Below are 17,803 nucleotides of genomic sequence, written 5' to 3'. Positions count from 1 at the left end.
CCACAGCCACCACAGCGTCGGCATTCCGGATGCAGATTCCAGAACATTTTTGTGGTGGAGATTAGTTAATCGCGAATTCCTATTACATCATTGAAACGATGTTCGCGCTAGTTCTTTTTTAAAAGAATTTGATCAGAAAAGGTATGTGGTTCCGGTGCGGTGCATTAAGGACTTTCATCCGATGAACAAAAATGACTTCGATAAGAACGGAGTATACACGACGTTCTGGGAGGACAATGAAAACTCCGAGAACACTGGATCGTATCCTTCGCAAGTGCTGCTTCTGGCAAGTAAGTAATTGGAGACTTATTTACTTAATTATTACAAATAAATAATATATAAAATTAGGAGGGCGTGATCATATTCATAAAATACGCGCGGACGCGCGACATAAAGTGAAACGTGTCTGCGTGGTGGTCGCGGTCATTTAATTTAATTAGGCAGCCACTGATGGGAACTATCAAATATGTCAGTCACATGTACACTGCTCGCAACGACTAGCATGTGCACGTAATCCGCATTTTCTCACTGGACAGGTTAAGAACCGCTTTCGAAATCCGCGTGCTGTTCGTCAGAAGGTTTGAGCCCACTGCACGTGGAAAGACCAGCACCGCAGACTGTGCAAGAGCAAAACTATGTTAAATGGTGATTAAGTGTTTTAGTAGTATTTATATGGCTCAAGTTCTGGTGGTTTTGATGACAGCCTTTTATTTCAGTTGCCAGTGTACACACAATCGTTATGCGAGGAATTCACTGTCCAACACTAGGTAAATGCGTAATTTTGCGTCACACTCGCTTCGTCGCGTGGTAATAGTGTGACTCTTACCCCAAAATAGCAGGGAGAGAAAGAACAAGCAAAATGTGAAAATCATTTTTGCTGGCAACAGCATCGATAGACGACTAGATGACAACTTATTCATACTCGCACAGTGTATAGAGATAACAATTACTAGTCAAAAGACATTACGGGTAGCATTGGATATCAAAGTTCTTGCATTCATATATCTCAAAATTGCGACCTAATGAGTGCCAAACTCTGTTGTATAAATATTTGATGTACTACTTTAAGTAATTTTTTTTAGTTGTAACACAGATTCCGAAGAACTGCAAGCGAAGAGGGCATCCAGAAGGGTGCGCAAGGCCGTAATCCACCCTTCAGATCTTGAAACTGGAGAAGGAAGTGAGCATGAGGCAACTGCTTCTCAGAAGCAAACATCCAAACAGGTATGTTGCACTCATTTATACTTAGTGCAACTTCATAGTCTTTCAGGACTTTCGTAACTTTTTACAGGAGAAGAAAAGGCACAAAGTGCACCAGTTGGCATCTAAGAGCTCTGCCTATCAGAGCATCCTTCAAGAGCATCTGGAAAACTCTAGGAAAAAAAATGAAGCCGCCTGTGCCGTCCGGGTATGTGGTCCATAAATATGCATTTAACACAAGATTTTGATACTTTGTGTACACAATGGTCTAAATTTTTTACTGCTCAGGTCTCTACAAACGATGTCGTCCTGCAACTGAATCGGACAGCGACAGTGATGACTATGTCATTTCTGCGTCAGAGCTGAAGCGTGCCAGAAGCGACGCGAGGGACTGGCGCCACCGCTGTGAGGAAGCCATCAAAGAGAAGGCCCAACTCACCAACATCAAAGAATCTATGAATGGGACTATCGCTAGCAAGCTGACAGCCAGTAAGTATGTCTTCATTCATTCAGCTGTTTGCATAGAAGCCTGTGGTTCTATTCAGTGTATTTTTGGAGACTGCATGCCCATGTTGTTTCATACATACAGAGAATACTTAATCTCTTTTTGATGGCTTACTTTTTTGACGTTGGCATCATATGCATCTGATGAGCTGTCACATTGCTGAACTAATCTCTCCTTAAATATATAGGCGCAATTTTCAATGATTTGCTTGGTTGAAATTGGTGTATAATGCTTAATTGAAATATTTTTTTCCCTGATGTTTAAGGTTTTCATGTTGGTTTGCATTACGATAGAGGTTTCCAAACTAAGGCAGTGTTTTTCATTTGTTCAATTGAGGAGAAACTGGAGTCAAGAAGGCCTATTCAGTTGCCAGAAGTGCAGGCAGTTCGTCCAGGTAAGGAGCCCATGAGCTTATACTGACATGTTTTTATTAACTTAAACAGAACTGAACTGATAGAATACATTTTTTTATAAACTACTAGATGTGAGGTGTTGGCTAAAAAATCTCTTGCCAGTGGGAATTTCTGATATTTTCACCTACAGGTTTGAGCACAGAAAAACGCTCCTTAGTATGAAGGTAAAGAAAGTAACATCAAAATGGCCCCATCTTTCAAAAGTCAGTCTGCTTCCCGTTGTCAGCCTTTATTATTAGGGCACCAGTGTGTTCATATGGATCTCGCTAGCCGTTTTGAGTTATCCGAAATTAATGTTATGACCTGAGTATTTTGTAGCTTTAGTAAAGTTGTAAGAGTATTTGGTAATATGTATTAACTATGATGGATTGTAGCCTATAGGTCATACTTTTGTTTTTGTTTATAGATTCCCAGCAAGAAGATCCATGGATTCCAAGATTAAACAGTGGTAAATTTGGGCAATAATTTATAGTGCAGCAGTCTAATGTGACAGTCATGTTTTATATGCAGGGGTGGTCCAGCTGCGCCAATTGCGCCATTTTGATAAATTCTCCTATACCTGTGCCTTGCTCCGCCTAAAGACACAAATTGCGCCAAACTGCGCCAAAAAGGGCTAGTCGGTCCGTGAACGAGTCCTTTTTTGGAAGAATGGCATTTTCGGCTGGCAACCCGGTGGGAGTTTTATTTTCTAGGCTAGGTGGCGCAAGCTGCCGCCCGATATGAAGGGTAGAGCCGTTACCATAGCCATCACAATCCAATTCAGGTTTCCGGCCCAGTGGCATTATTGCGCATTATTGTTTTGTTGCGACCGTTTTGATATGCGGCGTTGTGGCTGTTCATTTCTGCATCGCCACTACTAAGTCCTCTTGAAGATGAGCCAAGGTGAGTACTTTTTTTTTTCTGCATGCGCGTTTTAAGTTACAGACCCCATAGTAGAAATTTGCTCGGACGCTCGTTCACCGGCAGACCAGCGGCATCAATACCGAACGTGGTACTCTTTTTGATCGCGTGGTCGTTGCATGATTTCCTTGTTGCAAATTGTTGCGTGTTCCTTTTCATGTCAAATGCCGTAAACGATTGGTCACCCCTTGGTTGTCGTACTGTCGCACTGCGTGCGAACTCAGAATAGAGCTTACAAACATGTTTAATAAATCGCTATAGTTTCGGATTCTCGGACGCCTTGAGTATATTTATCACAATCCCGAAAAACAGGTCGACTTACAATTGTGTAAATACATATTCACCGCGGTAACTTTAAAGTTTGTAGATCATGGCAAAAAAGTTTTGGCGTATTTTCTTGGTTTGCTTAAAATTGTAATTTTGTCCTTTTTTTCTAGAGCGAAGCACCAAATTTAAAGACTCAGTACTCAGTGAGGTGGACTCAAATAATGATTTAATTAGTCTCTGGTGCAAAAAGGGGACTCACAAAACTGATGCATTTTGTGTCCTCTGTAATTCATCAATTTCCTGCGCACAGCAGCATTGAAGAAACATGTTGAAGCTGCTGCAAGGCACAGAGATGAAGACGGAAACCTTCAGCCCCCCAAATTGGTGCAAGCCGCATTGGATTTCTCACAAAATGCTTCTGGCACATCACTCCAAGACCAAGTGTGGAAAGCAGAATCAATTTTCGCTATGTCCGTTGTTTCAAAGTCTATCCCTTTCTCGTGGGGAGACAGTGCTACGGGAATGTACGAGTGTATGTTCCCGGACAGCGAGGTTGCTAAGAAGTTTAGCTGCAGCAGGTCCAAGTTATCATGCATCGTGTCCGACGGACTCGGCCCTTGCTTCAAGTCCAGAGTTGTGAGTGAGCTGTGCCACCCAAATGTTTTCTTCTCTGTGATGATCGACGAAACCCCAAAGCCAGAGAAAAGAACGCAGCAACTGGATGTGCTTGTTAGGTACTTTTCTAACAGCCAGCAACAGGTTGTCGTTGAGCATGTGCAATCGTACAACCTCGGGCGTGCCACCGCGGAAGTAATTGTGGGCTGTGTAGAAGACGCGCTGACTGAGCTACCGAAGAGAGGGCTTGTTTGTTTTTTCAGTGACGGGCCTAACGTCATGAAAAGCGTGAGGAACAAGCTCCAGAAGGATATGCCATCAAGTTTGGTTGACATCAACAACTGCAACCTTCACAAAGTCCACAATGCTTTTCCAAAAGGTCTCGATGCGTTTGGCTCGGATGTTGAGGAGGTCGTCCGAAACTTCTACTACTACTTCAAAAGCGCTGTTCGTGCTGAAGCCCTCGGAGAATGTCAGGAGGCTCTAGGGATTGCTTCTCATGTGTTTCTGCGTCATGTCTCCAATCGCTGGCTCACACTTCAAGATTCACTGTGTCGTGTCCTAGAACAATTTGAAGCGCTGAAGTCATACTTTCACAAGGCAAGCCTGACAAAGCAGCGAGTGGACACTCAGAATCTTCACAGCAAGCTTGCTGCAGGATTTTCAAAGAAAGACCTTTATGCCAAGGTGTTGTTCTTGAAGAACTGTGCCGAGCTTTTTTCTCGGTTTCAGACACTGTTTCAGAAGCAAGAGCCCCTGCTACACATACTCCACGCGGAGTTGCTGTCTCTAGTCCAGCGAATCCTCAGCCGTTGTTTGAGGAGTGCAGCCTATGTGGACAAGAGTGCGGAGGAACTGAAGAAGCTCGATGTGCAGGACTCTACCCTGTGGAAAACCAAACCAGAAGTGGGTATGGACACTGAGCAGGCAATGCTGAAATGGGATCCAGGTGAAAAGAAGCGGTTACTTCTTGGGGCCCGTGCCTTCTACTTGGCTTGCTCGAAAGACCTCCTGCAGAAGCTGCCTCTTGACAATAAAGTCCTTCAGCACACAAGTCTCTTGGGATTGCAGCCCAGCGACGTGGAGTCAGAAGTCCGATCCTTGCGATACCTTGCTTCCCAGCTACCTCAAGTGCTTAAAAGCGACCACGTGTCATCACTGGTCGATGAGTGGCATCTGCTGAGATGTGACTCTGCTAACAGCCTTCAGTTGATGGAAGATGGACGGATCGACACTCATTGGGCTACAGTATTTCAACAAAAGTGCGCAGCTGGTCAGCAGAAGTACCCACTGTTGTCAAGGCTAGTAAATGCGCTGCTTTCTACCTCATGGCAACGCGGACTGTGAGCGAGGCTTCAGTGAGAATAAGCATCTCCTTGAAGGCGGAGCCTCATTGTGCAATGCGAGCATCAACGGATTGCGGCAAGTGAAGACCTACCTGCAGAGGTATGATGGAGATGCCACAAAGGTGCCCCTGTCACCAGACCTTCTGCGAAGCGTCAAAAGAGCAAGAGCCCGGTATGAGGAAAGAATTGGAAGCAGAGAGGCCGACATGAAGAGAAAAAAAGCCTGACAGCACACAAGTTGATGCTGACAACTCACATGACAAGCGCTTAAAGAAGCAGTTGGAGGAAAGGGTGATCTCGTGCCGTGCGTTGCTGAAGAGGGCGGAAGAGACCATTGGTGCAAGACTGAAGTGCCAAAGCTTAGAAAAAGTAGAAGGTGGCCAAACTATGTTAGCTGAAGCCAATGCTACTTTGTCACGCACTCTTTGCGAGCTGGACAAACTGAAAAAAAAAATGCAAAAAGCATTGAGTCAATTTTTTTTTTTCACCTGTGATATATAGCCTACAGTCAAAAGGCAAGAAGTATTAAGCAATATTTTAGTTTTCATCTGTGATATTTTGTTACATAATTAAGCTTTAGCTGCAAGAATGTTCTGTCATAAATAAAATGGTTTTCTTATGGTGAGTTCTTTTCTTTGTAAATTACTATATGAAATTCAGATGTTCGTGACACACACAGACATATATATATATATAGGGGGTGAGGTAAGATTGACAAGGGCAGCCGTAATATATATATAATAATAAAGACATGGCACAGAACTGCTCTATGTTCATGCTGCTCCAAAATGTTGTTTTCCTGATACCAAGGTGCTCCAAAACGAGCTTTTCCCTGCTCCAAAAGGGGAGTTTATGTGATACGAATTGCTCCAAAATTGGGTTTTTCTTGCTCCAAAAATTGCTCCAAAACCTAATATGGCTGGACCACCACTGTATATGTCATAATTGGCCTATCGCTCACACAGAATTTTGAGGCCTGTCCAGTACATGTATGCTATAATATGCCGAGCATTCTTGACTCAACTTGCAAAAGTATTGATAATAAAATGACTTACAATGGATAACCTATCCACAACTTTACCCAGTGTTACATTTAAAGTTCAATACTTGAGGGACACATGTTTCAGGCTGCATACCACATCGACACGTCCCGGAGACAAGTGTGCAGAGAGCACGAGCAACACCTCCTCCCAATCTTCCAGTAAGCTTGGCCAGAGGACCCCCAGAAGTGCCCAACACTGAGCTGCTAGATTCGCCCCCAAGGGATCCCCCAAGTATCCTCCCAAAAGATGACCAACCCAGGAGCTTCCAAAGAGCCACCTCGGGATCCCCATCAGCCACAGGTAAAGTAGCCAAGTTGACTAGGCACCAGTGTTGTTTTAGTGTTCTTTTCAATATTTTGGCTAACTTATGAAATCTTGGCCTCTCATCAGTGGATGACCCTCAGGCTGCGGGTCATGCTCCTTTTACTGACATCGGTGGTGGCAGGGTAAGCATATAACTAACATGTATTCAAGGTCGCTTCTAAATGATGTTTCTACTACTTCTGTAGTTCCACTTGAAAAGGGGCCTGACGGTTGGCAGCAAGCAAGCAAAGAAAGCCATGGGACAGACGAAGCCAGCGCTAGTAGCAAAGGACATATCACAAGCAATATGGGGTCGCCGGGGGCTGGCCGAACGAACCTATGGGGGTAAATTAGCCCCAAAAGACTATTACAAGTCTGGTGCCACTGCAAGGAAGGAGATGACCCCTGAAAAAGTGGCCCTGGTGATTGGTAAGTTTGCACATATTTTTTGTATGTGTGATCTATGCGTAATACACTTTGCTTTCTGCTGTCTTGCAGAGACAGTGATATACTGGGGATCCCGAACAGGAATATCTGTGACACACGCCCTCAAGAACATGTCTACTATTCTGTCGCAAAAAATTCAAAATGTGCGCAAGAGCATGAGGCGTTTGGACATGTGAATTGAGCAGAGGCGGGGATCTAAAACAGCTTTTTGTGAGTTAAGGCTCGTTCACACTCTTGCAACCGAGTACGACTGAGAGACAAGACCGGTTTCTAATCCTCTTGTGACTTCTTAGGACCAGGCGCGCTGCTGCGGAGCTGGTACTAAGAAGTTGCAAGAGGATTAAAACCGGTCTTGCCTCTCTCGGTCGTACTCAGTTGCAAGAGTGTGAACCAGCCTTTAGGAGTAGGAATGCAATTGTGCTGTAAGAGCTACAAAAAATGCAAACCTTTCAGTTCAGAGCACTGTTCGCCCATGCCTAGTTAGGGGGTCTCTACGGAAGATGCAATATGAACAAGGATACAGATAAATGGGAATATTGGAGGTTTACCCCTGCACATATCAGTTAAACCCAGAACACCTTTTTTTTAAATTCTGCCATATGCGAAAAAAATGTATTACGCCGCTTTTCTTTGGCATGTACAGTTGGAAACAAAAGTTTCCGGACCACAGGAGCTGTGGCAGATTTGCATTGCTGCGCCCTCCGATGACTCGGCACCTGGCGTCGAGACCGGCGCTTCGCGCATGTGCATCCTGCGATACTTGCAGGAATGCCGGTTTCCTCGTCTGCAACTCCCGCGCTCCGATTGTTGACAACCTGTCACATGATGCTGCTTCGGAAGCAGCAGTGGTAAGAGGTGCCCGTGAATCAGCGGAGAAAAAATTCGCAGATCTTACCAGCTTTTACGGTGGCGTGCCTTTTTCGCCAGCTCCTTTCACTCAACCCAACTAGTATCCATTGCCAGTGATAGCATGCCTTCCTGAATGCCGTCTGAATGTTATCGCTTATTATGATAAACTTTATTTTAGAGCGCAGCTCTTAGGGGCCCATTCCCGGCTTGAGCGGCGTCGGCGTCGCCGTTGGCGTCGCCGTCGGCGTAACCAAGGTCACCCCAAGGTCACGCGACCTTCAAGGTCATCCCAAGGTCACGTGACCCCTCCCCCAGGTCACGCGACACCCAAAGTCACGTGACCCCCCCGAGGTCACGTCACCACCCCCCCAGGGTCACGTGACCTCCCCGATGACGTCATCGTCACTGATGACGTCACCGGCATCCGCATCATCATCGTCATCATCACTGATGACGTCATCAGTGACGTCACTGATGACCTCACCGGCATCCGCATCGTCATCATCACTGATGACGTCACCGGCATCCGCATCGTCATCATCACGGATTACGTCATCGGTGACGTCATCCGTCATGATGACGATGACGATGCGGATGCCGGTGACGTCATCAGTGATGTCACTGATGACGTCATCAGTGATGATGACGATGACGATGTGGATGCCGGTGAGGTCATCAGTGACGTCACTGATGACGTCATCAGTGACGATGACGATGCGGACTCCGATGACGTCATCAGCGATGATGACGATGACAATGTGTCAGTGACGTTATGACATCACTGGCATCGTCACGTGACCCTCCAAGGTCACGTGACCCCCCCCCCCCCCCCCAGGTCACTTCACCCCCCAGTACCCTTCCCTCCTCCTCCTCAAGAGCTACGCTCTAATTCGGTGTTACAAGGAGTTGTAAACGGCTTTCACTTTTTACATTTAATGTTTCCTTACCTGAACTGATAAACAGTAAAGGATGTAGCAGCGGCGCCACGCGGCATTTTACCAACAATCGAGGCACGGGAGCCGCAAGCGAGGAAATCGGCATCCCTGCGAGTATGGAAGAATGCACAAAGCCAAGCACCGGTCTCAACGCCAGGTGCCGAGTCATCAGAGGGTGCAGCAATGTAAATCGGCCACAGCTCCTGTAGTGTGGAAACTTTTTTCCCAGACTGTGCCTATCCTGCAAGCATTATTCTATCCCAATTACCAGTTTGATGTCTCCTGATTTGATATGTTTATTTGAAGTGTTTCCATGTACATGCATTGTTTAGTGAACAGCTCTTGGTTTTAATATTGTGACAGTTAGTGTCTTTTGTTCATTTTCATGAATGAAGGTAGACATGATTTTGTTTTTATATCCTACTTTGGATAGTTTAATTATATTCACTCTGAGATTCTTGACACTACCATTGTTGAAGTTTTGTTTGTTAATAAGAGGAATTTCAGATGTACATACTTCTCTTGGATGTATTCTTTGTACGTGTACATTAAATTTACTTCATCTTCAGAAGTCACCGCAATGCCAAAAAAACCCTTTTTAAACCGTCTGGATAGGACATATATGTCAGAAGTTATTATTGGAGAGAAAGCAACTGAATTGAAGTAATATTTGCGGTTCGAGACTGATTTTAGTTTGCATCAATTTGTCAAATAGTCACTCTCAAAAGTAGCCACCATTTGAAGAATGTCGCACAGATAATACTCTCTAGAAAGACGTGTCATTCATGGGACTAGACACAACAAAGATTACATAAACAGCTGAGGAATCTTTCTCCTTCCAAACAAATGGGAGACTGCAAAAAGGGTTACTATTAGTTTGACATTTCCCTTCGAATAGTGGCTACAGATGAAATCAAACTAAAATGGTCCTCGCCCCGTATATATTGCTCTAATTAAATTATTTTTCATTTAAAGTATATTTCGTGATATCTGTGGCCTATACCGACTGTTTGAAACTTTTTTCATTCCAATGTTGCTTTTAAGTAAGGTAACTTAATTTCTTCCCAAGCAGGTAGATTTTCTTTATGAAGCATACGTCGTTTTGTACTAGAAAAAGAGGGGCCATGTAAAGTTAATCGAGAATGACTTCTTGACACGTGTGCTTAATGTAATTTGAAAAAAAAAAGTAAACTGATATAATTTTAATACTTCAAGGCTCATTTGGACTGTCAGGACACATTTCATTTTGTATTTGCTAATCAAAGGTGTCAAATAAAATATGGATTTACATATTTGACCATGATTATGAAGTCTTTTACGGAAAACGCAGCTGGTCTCATTTGAAGTGGGACCACTTAAAGTAGTCCCACTCCAAATAAGACCACTTCAAGTGGTCACACATCAAGTGGGACCACTTGAAGTGGTCCCACTTGATGTGGGACCACTTGAAGCGTCCCCCATGAAGTGGTCCCACTTGAAGCGTCCCCCATGAAGTGGTCCCACTGAAGCGGTCCCATTTGAAGCGGTCCCATTTGAAGTGGTTCCACTTGCCAAGTGGTGCCTGTTCGATAAACCACTTCAAGTGGGACCTCTTCGAAAGGTTCCACTTGCAACATTTTCACCTGGGCACCCTTTTCAGCCACGGTAGTTCGGATGCTTGGAAAGCCCTTGTCGCTTAAAACAACATCACCGGGCTGAACCAGGGACAGAAATCCAGAGTTAACAGTTATGTGGCAGTCACTTTGTCGGCCCCCATAGATCTCAGATATAAATCAAATCATGCCATTCGGAATTATGCCAATCAGCAATTTGATGATGTAACCACTTTTGTAGCTGGAGTACAGGGAGTGCTGTTGCTCAGGGTCAGATGGAGATTCAGTTCTAATTTCTGTACAATCAATAATGAATGTGCAAGCTAGGTAGTGCGTTTTAAAGGCTGGTGGTAGCAACTCCTTGATAATTTCACGGGCTGGCACAAATACCCATCGTTCAAGCCTCACACTAAGAGTGTCCAGTAGGGTCCTAAAAATCCAAGAAGCTGTGGTCTTGTGGACGAAAAAGAGAGCGGCCAGTGCGGTGTAACTGATCCCCAACTTAAGTTTCATTAAGAAGAGAATGAGTTTGTCCTCAGCCGGAATGTCACTACTTCTGTACCTGGTTGCGGGTGTAAGACACAGTAGGAGGCTGAAAACAGTCATTGTGACACCATATGGGTCCTGCAGTGCCTGCTCTGAATCTCTGAGAGACTGGAACCCAAGGAAACCGCACCGCCGTCGCCAATCTCTTTCTGTGCTTGGGGCCGTCCTTGGGGCCGTGCTTGGGGCCGTGCTTGGGGCCGTGCTTGGGACCGTGCTTGGGACCGTGCTTGGGACCGTGCTTGGGACCGTGCTTGGGACCGTGCTTGGGACCGTGCTTGGGGCCGTGCTTGGGGCCGTGCTTGGGGCCGTGCTTGGGGCCGTGCTTGGGGCCGTGCTTGAGGCCGTGCTTGGGATTTAATGGTTGGAAGGAAAATTAGAATAAAATATTCCCATTAAACACAGCTGCATAGGATAGAAACTGAGTTGTGACATCCTCCCATAGAGAATATTAAAGTTAAATGTATTATTCCTCTGTTAAAATTACCTCACCCACCTGCTCTGTGTGAGTGACCTGCGTTGATCCGTTGTGTCCATCTGTGGCAGACAGCAGGAGCCAAAGTGGCCCACCATCCAGTCCCTCGTCATCAGTCTGCGTCGCCTAAGAACAGTAACACGGAAATTAAATTAGCACTCAACATCCTGTGCCACAAACAAATCTATAAATACTGTACGCTCATGATGGTAGGCACTGAAAAGTAAGAAACAAAGGTCCAGAGTATTATACTCTATGCTGAGGCAGAACTTACATTTACAGTCCTAGAAGTGGGGCCTTTAAAACAATATTACTTGCAGTCACAGGGTGCCCCCACCCCCATAAATTGTCGTTAATTACCATTGCAGACGTGCACTTCGTAGGCATGGCTTAGGCTGCCGTGTGGACGAGCGTCGCAAAGGAACCCCAGTTGGAACTCTCGGCCTCTGATGTAGCCTCTGGCTCAGAAACCGTGTGAGGGTCAGGAGGCGTCCCCACTAGAGGTGGCATGGGTTGGCAGCGGCTGGATCGTTTCAGCATCCTGAAAGGTTGAACATGTCACATCTTGCACTATATGCTAGACCACATTACTATTACCTCTTTGCCCTCTCTACATTGGGCGCCTTTTTCTTGTAGACAGGCGGGAAGATGGTGGGGATGTACGAGGGTGTGCCTCAATGTCGTTCTTACAGCTGTCCACAAAATGGACACTGCAAATTCTCGTCGCCGGGGACGACAACCACTTGGAGCCATCCTCGTTGGAAAATAAAATAACCTGAGACCAAGCTCTGGCCTGACCAGCCGAAAATCAGGCCGACCTTTATTAGCTTCCAAGTCGACATCACATTTTTAAATATCTTAGGCGAAATATGTTTACCAGAGTAGCATAGCGTCACTGTATAAATGCTATGATACGAGCACGTAAATCGCAAACTCTCATGACGCCGGCATTGCCACAGTGCTTTACCACACTTGGCATATCCACATTTTTTATGCTGACCGTCATACTACCGTATTTTCCGGACTATAGTCCGCAAAAGAGAATTTGGGGTCAAAAATAAAAGTTTTTGCTCAGATAGTCCGCACGCGGCACATATTCCGCACTTAGTGTCTAATCCGAACGAGAAAATTATCATACACAGCACACCTTAAAAAATGCCTGCTGTATTAGCTCACAAAGAAGCTTGTATCATACACAAATCACTATTAATATATCCTTCGTGTCTTGCCACAGGGAACGATCCACCTTTAGATAGTCCGCACCGGGTAAAATTTCAACTTTTAAACATGAATAGTCCGCGGCCTATAGTCCGAAAAAAAAAAAGCGGTAATTCCGTCCCATTTCATTATCGGCGCATTAAGCGAAATCCATGCACTACTAATAAAGTACTTACTTCTGTCGGCGCACTACCGTGATCCAAGCTTGCCGTCATTGGGTCTCGTACACTTTGCCAGGGAAACTGTAGAGGTGCAGAGACTTGCTAGTCCGTTCCCCGAGATTGTTGCTACAACCAACTACGCAACAGTATCGTGTGTCAGGCTTACGTTTCTTTTTCTCCATTCCTCCTACGTAAATAACTCGTGAAGCGACGAAGATGGCAGCGAAACGCGTAGCAAAAAGCCGTCAGACGTGCCAAACCACGCGATCTGATAGTACCAAAGCGTCTCACTAGGGCCTGGGATAGCGCTGCAGTCAGCGGCGAAACTTGAGCACTCCTCGCGTATTAGCCCCGTGAACGAGCGCGAGCGGCGCTGCGGTCGCTGCGCCCTGATTGGATGAAGTGTATTGTGACGTAGGCAAAGGAACGCAGCGACCCGAGTCGTACCTGTCTACGGTTTGGTCCACGCTCGCACAGTCTCTGCTATGGTGGCATTCTGTTCAGTGCCACAATGCAAAGCCAGAAAAGAACCAGGTATCAGCTTTCACCTGTACCCGAAGTCGACGAGATTGAAGAAAGCGTGGCTGATTAAGAATGGGAAAGCCAGCGCCAAAGTATGCCCTTGTGTGCAGCAAGCACTTCCAAGAGGATTTCGTCTACCCCGTGTATAAGATACTAGGCAAGATCGATACCGACACGTCTCCGTACACAGCATGAGCGTATTTGTTTATTTTTCTTTTATAAACAGGTTACAAGTGCCAGAAATTATCGGCAGAGGCGATTCCATCGGCGAACCTCCTCATGCGTCCACACGACAGAATGCGATCGTAAGAGGGGTCGGCGAAACAGCGGCGTAAGTGTTTCGGACTTTACCTCCTAGTTATAAAAAAAATAGCATAAAAATATTAGATCCCTGTCTCACTGGCATTCCAGATAGCATTTACGTCTACCGCCTTTAGGCGAGCGGCGAAACAGCTCGCGATACCGACTCGCGCGCGCCGCTCAGCACGCACTCGCTCGCCGATTCTTCAGAACCCTTCGTTCCAAAATTATTTTCAAATGCCCAAAGGCCTACGTGCCTGTGTGACAGAGGAAGTCTACGCAAATGCAGCTGCATCATGAATGAACTGTGACCCAGTTAGTAGACATAAGCAAACTTTATTTTTGAAAAAATGTGCAACGACTGAGAACAATTTATGGTAACCAGAAAACAGTCTAATTTCCCCGAGTTCTGTGTAGGTGCATAGCTATTTCACTCCACATACTTAGTGAACATTTTGTACTTTTGCTTAACTGCATTGCCCTTTTTCCAGTCTTGTTTATTAAGCCAGTGCACATTCAAATTGTTCTTTTCACGTGAAAGACACAATGCTGCACATCCTCACCAGCTTCCACAGCCTTCCATCTCCATACAGTTGGACCCCCTGATAGCACAGGAAAACACGTACGTACGTAAACTGTCACCCATGGAGGGTGACAGTTTACGTACGAAAATCTTGTGTTTAGGCTTTGACACTCTTTTTTTCACTTAAAATCAATGTTTTATTGCCCATAAAGATCAAATCTTCGAAGAAAAAAAACTAATGTGCCTGACACGCTACCTGACAATGGCTTTGTTGTGCACCAGGCAAGGGCCAATATTAATGAGCTCCCAATATCACCAAAATATACCAGTGAAGCACTGTCTAAATCCAGCAAAAGTCAACTGTAAGCAGTGTAGACAGATATAATGAGTAGGTAGAAATACAATGAAGTAAACAAATAAAAAGTTAGGGTGCGAACGAGCTGGGGAAGGTTTAACATAATTTAAGACAACACCCCCAGACTGGGGAAAAGACGAAGGACAACACAACACCGTCTCAAATACAGCTGATTTTTATTCCACAGAAGTTTGTGTTTATATAGTGTTTCGCTGCCCCCACGAACCAAAAGTGAAAACACTCTTTACACAAATGCAGAACTCAAAGGACGTGGCACAAAGCTGAAAAAAGTTGGGTTGAATCTTGAAGTAATTAGGTACCGCAATATCCCGAGTCAACGCCCACCCCCCAACCCCCTGAAATTCTCTAAAATTGTGGGGTGGGCCATGACTCGGGTACCGAGCTCAAAAAGTTTCGGAAAAGTTTAAAAATGTGATTTTTTTTTGTCTGTGTATAGCGAAGGTAGACAGGAGATTAAATGAATTCAAATCTCGGGTTGGTATCTTACTTGCGACTCATTTTACTGTCGAGCAAAATCCACTGCTTCGCGGGTAGCTCGTTTCCGCCTCCTCCGAGCAAGCGCAATTCGAAGCCACGACCACTGCAGCCTTCGGTCCAACGTGAACGGAAAAAAAAAAGAAGAGAATCATCGAAAAAAGAAGAAAAAAAAAAAAATCGCAAGAAGCCACAGTGATTGAGCAAAGGTGACGAACGCCGAAAGGAAAGCGGGTCCCCGCTTCCTTTTCGACTTCGGAACCAAGCAAACCGGCAGCCTTTAACCGACGCCTAAAACAAACCCTGTACAAAAGCTAAAATAAGATGACAAAAGCGAAAACCATAAAAAGGCTCTCTCCACTGGCGCAACCGTTGCCGCGGGAAGTGCGCGCACGCACAAACTCAATGACCTTCGAGCGCGCAGCCAAGGACAATTGGGCGCCGACGCGGAGCGCAGCAATTGGTTGTTCTCAGAACGCAGCCACCGGTTACGCTCTGCGCCGGCGCCTAATTGGCTTGTGTGTGTGTGTGTGTGTGTGTGTGTGTGTGTGTGTGTGTGTGTGTGTGTGTGTGTGTGTTGGTTGTGTGTTGGTTGTGTGTTGGTTGTGGTTGGTTGTGGTTGGTTGTGGTTGGTTGTGGTTGGTTGGTTGTGGTTGGTTGGTTGTGGTTGGTTGGTTGTGGTTGGTTGGTTGTGGTTGGTTGGTTGTGGTTGGTTGGTTGTGGTTGGTTGGTTGTGGTTGGTTGGTTGTGGTTGGTTGGTTGTGGTTGGTTGGTTGTGGTTGGTTGGTTGGTTGGTTGGTTGGTTGGTTGGTTGGTTGGCATTGAGTGGACTGTGGTAATAGGTACGTTTATCTCTGAATCAGCTTGACAATAACTGGGCGATTTTTTTTCGCGCCGTTCTGCGATTCCCACTGTAGGCTGATGGAAACATCCAAGGGTAGGCTTAGGTAGGCGACCGCATTCCACTTCTTGATTCCGCCCTGCCGTAGTTTGCCGCTACGGGCGCCCTGGTCGGGGCTTGAATTAGATGCGCACGGTTCCTATAGCATTGCTTGAGTGATGTAAATCTGTTGGAATGCAACTGCAGATGTCACCACAATTTCTTCTTTTTTCGCTATCAGTGATTCGGATGCTACCTACGCCTGAACCATTGGTTGAAGTCTTGACTGCAACAAGTGCCAACGCCTCACCGATCCCCGACATGGCCGGGTCTCGACAACCACGTCCCAATTTGTGAAGGCAGGAAAAATATCATTGGAATGATTTATTTTCATTTGTATGAATGATTGAATTGAGATTTACACTCGGAATTTGTTTTCCTTTGTTTGCCGTGGTCAGTGCAGAGCTTGACAAGTTCCGACAGGAAACTGGGGTGCAAGCTGACACCACCAGTAGTCCCTCCTACCGTGATAACTAGCTGATCACAATCTCCAAAGTAGTGGATGAAAACGGGTTGCTCGTGCTCTCTGGAATTTGCTCATTTGAGTTGTTTTACAATATTACGGAACTATATACAGAAGCCCGCACTCTTCGGTCATCCCGTAGCTTCTGTTTAGGTGATGACGATGTTGAGCTGCTCACGTTCATGAAGCTTTGCCATAACATTACATTTTCCCCGTTTTGTATTTGGTATTCAAGGGACTACAGCGTCCAACATGTTTAAAGAATCCATTGTAGTTCTCGCAAGCATCCTAGAGCGTGCCGTTTTCTGGCCCGAAAAAGAAGCCGTGGTAAGCTGTCTCACCAGATATTTCTGGCAATACAAAGAAACCAGGATGATACTGGACTGTACAGAAATTGAAATTGAGAGGCCCAAAGACCTCGTGTCAAGGTTGCTGACGTACAGTCATTACAAAGAGACGTACACGGCCAAGGTCTTGGTGAGCGAAACGCTGGCAGGCTTAATTAGTTATGATAGCCCAGCGTATGGCGGAAAAGCATCCGACACATTCATAACAAAGGAGTCGCAGATACTTGACAAATGCACTCCACACACTGACAGTGTGTGGAGTGCATCCTTTGTCATGGTTGACAAAGCATTTCTTATCAGTGAGCTGTGCCGGGAAAAAAATGTAAAAGTGATAAGGCCTCCATTCCTAATGGAGAAGCAGCTCACTGCAGAGGAAGCCAGGACTAATCAGTTGATAGCCAGTGCTCGAGTACACGTAGAAAGGGCAATTCAAAGAATGAAGCTCTTCCGAATTCTACGACATCGGTTTGATCTAAATCTTCTTCCGTATGTTGACGAGATCTTCACTGTGATCACTGGCATAGTGAACCTATAGAAGCGATTATTTTGTTCCATAGTGAACATAGTGGCATAGTGAACCTATAGAAGCCATTATTTTGTTCCAGTAGAGCTGTTGTTGATGCACGAGTGCCACACAGGTTTAGATACACAGCTGTTGCGTGCTATGTGTGTGTTTATTTTCAATCATTGTAACTTCCATTTGTAACATTTTTGGCCGCTGTAGTTAGGCAAAAAGCATTTGCTGTTTTATGTTTTTTTTTTTTTTTTGACACTGTAAGATGGCATTGAGGGGAAATATGAAACACATTACAAATAACAAGCACAAAGATGAGTTCTGAAATGCTAGTGAGTAAAAATCTCTACTTTGTTCAAACTATACACATTGAACAAACTTGTTGCTCCAAAATGTCTTAAAGGGATGCTGAACCGATATCTGAAGTTGCCGAAATAAGCCCCGGACAAGCTTCCCGGGGCCGCACTATACCTAAAAATGCTATTCATGTAAAGGGATGGAGATTAGATTATTATATTTCTCGGAATGACGA

General features: G+C 45.3%; 2 protein-coding genes, 1 long non-coding RNA gene and 1 pseudogene across 3 annotated transcripts; 3 read left to right on the top strand and 1 right to left on the bottom strand.

Moving 5' to 3' along the window:
- The first annotated feature begins 162 nt into the window (after positions 1–162).
- LOC115309003 lies at positions 163–7,301 on the top strand. Its single transcript, XM_040219495.3, has 10 exons — positions 163–290; positions 1,094–1,224; positions 1,271–1,408; positions 1,489–1,555; positions 1,971–2,099; positions 2,525–2,566; positions 6,374–6,589; positions 6,680–6,735; positions 6,799–7,021; positions 7,091–7,301. Exons 1-10 carry the CDS (start codon positions 182–184, stop codon positions 7,213–7,215), a joined length of 1,236 nt encoding a protein of 411 aa, XP_040075429.2. The 5' UTR covers positions 163–181; the 3' UTR covers positions 7,216–7,301.
- On the top strand, positions 3,585–5,769 carry LOC115309124 (annotated as a pseudogene).
- Positions 7,302–11,240: 3,939 nt separating the features above from the next.
- LOC115308999 lies at positions 11,241–15,189 on the bottom strand. Its single transcript, XR_006078004.1, has 4 exons — positions 12,031–15,189; positions 11,794–11,974; positions 11,455–11,559; positions 11,241–11,307 (listed from the first exon to the last, which is right to left on the bottom strand). It is a non-coding gene; the product is annotated as an uncharacterized LOC115308999 (long non-coding RNA).
- A 1,207-nt stretch (positions 15,190–16,396) lies between these two features.
- On the top strand, positions 16,397–17,292 carry LOC115315150. The gene has a single exon (XM_040504206.1). It carries the CDS (start codon positions 16,663–16,665, stop codon positions 17,290–17,292), a length of 630 nt encoding a protein of 209 aa, XP_040360140.1. The 5' UTR covers positions 16,397–16,662.
- Positions 17,293–17,803: the final 511 nt, after the last annotated feature.

Source organism: Ixodes scapularis, unplaced genomic scaffold (assembly GCF_016920785.2).
Source record: "Ixodes scapularis isolate PalLabHiFi unplaced genomic scaffold, ASM1692078v2 PGA_scaffold2__306_contigs__length_199485367, whole genome shotgun sequence".
Classification (NCBI taxonomy): Eukaryota; Metazoa; Arthropoda; class Arachnida; order Ixodida; family Ixodidae; genus Ixodes; species Ixodes scapularis.
Note: the sequence above shows the minus strand (reverse complement) of the source record. Positions and strands in the feature narration are given on the sequence as shown.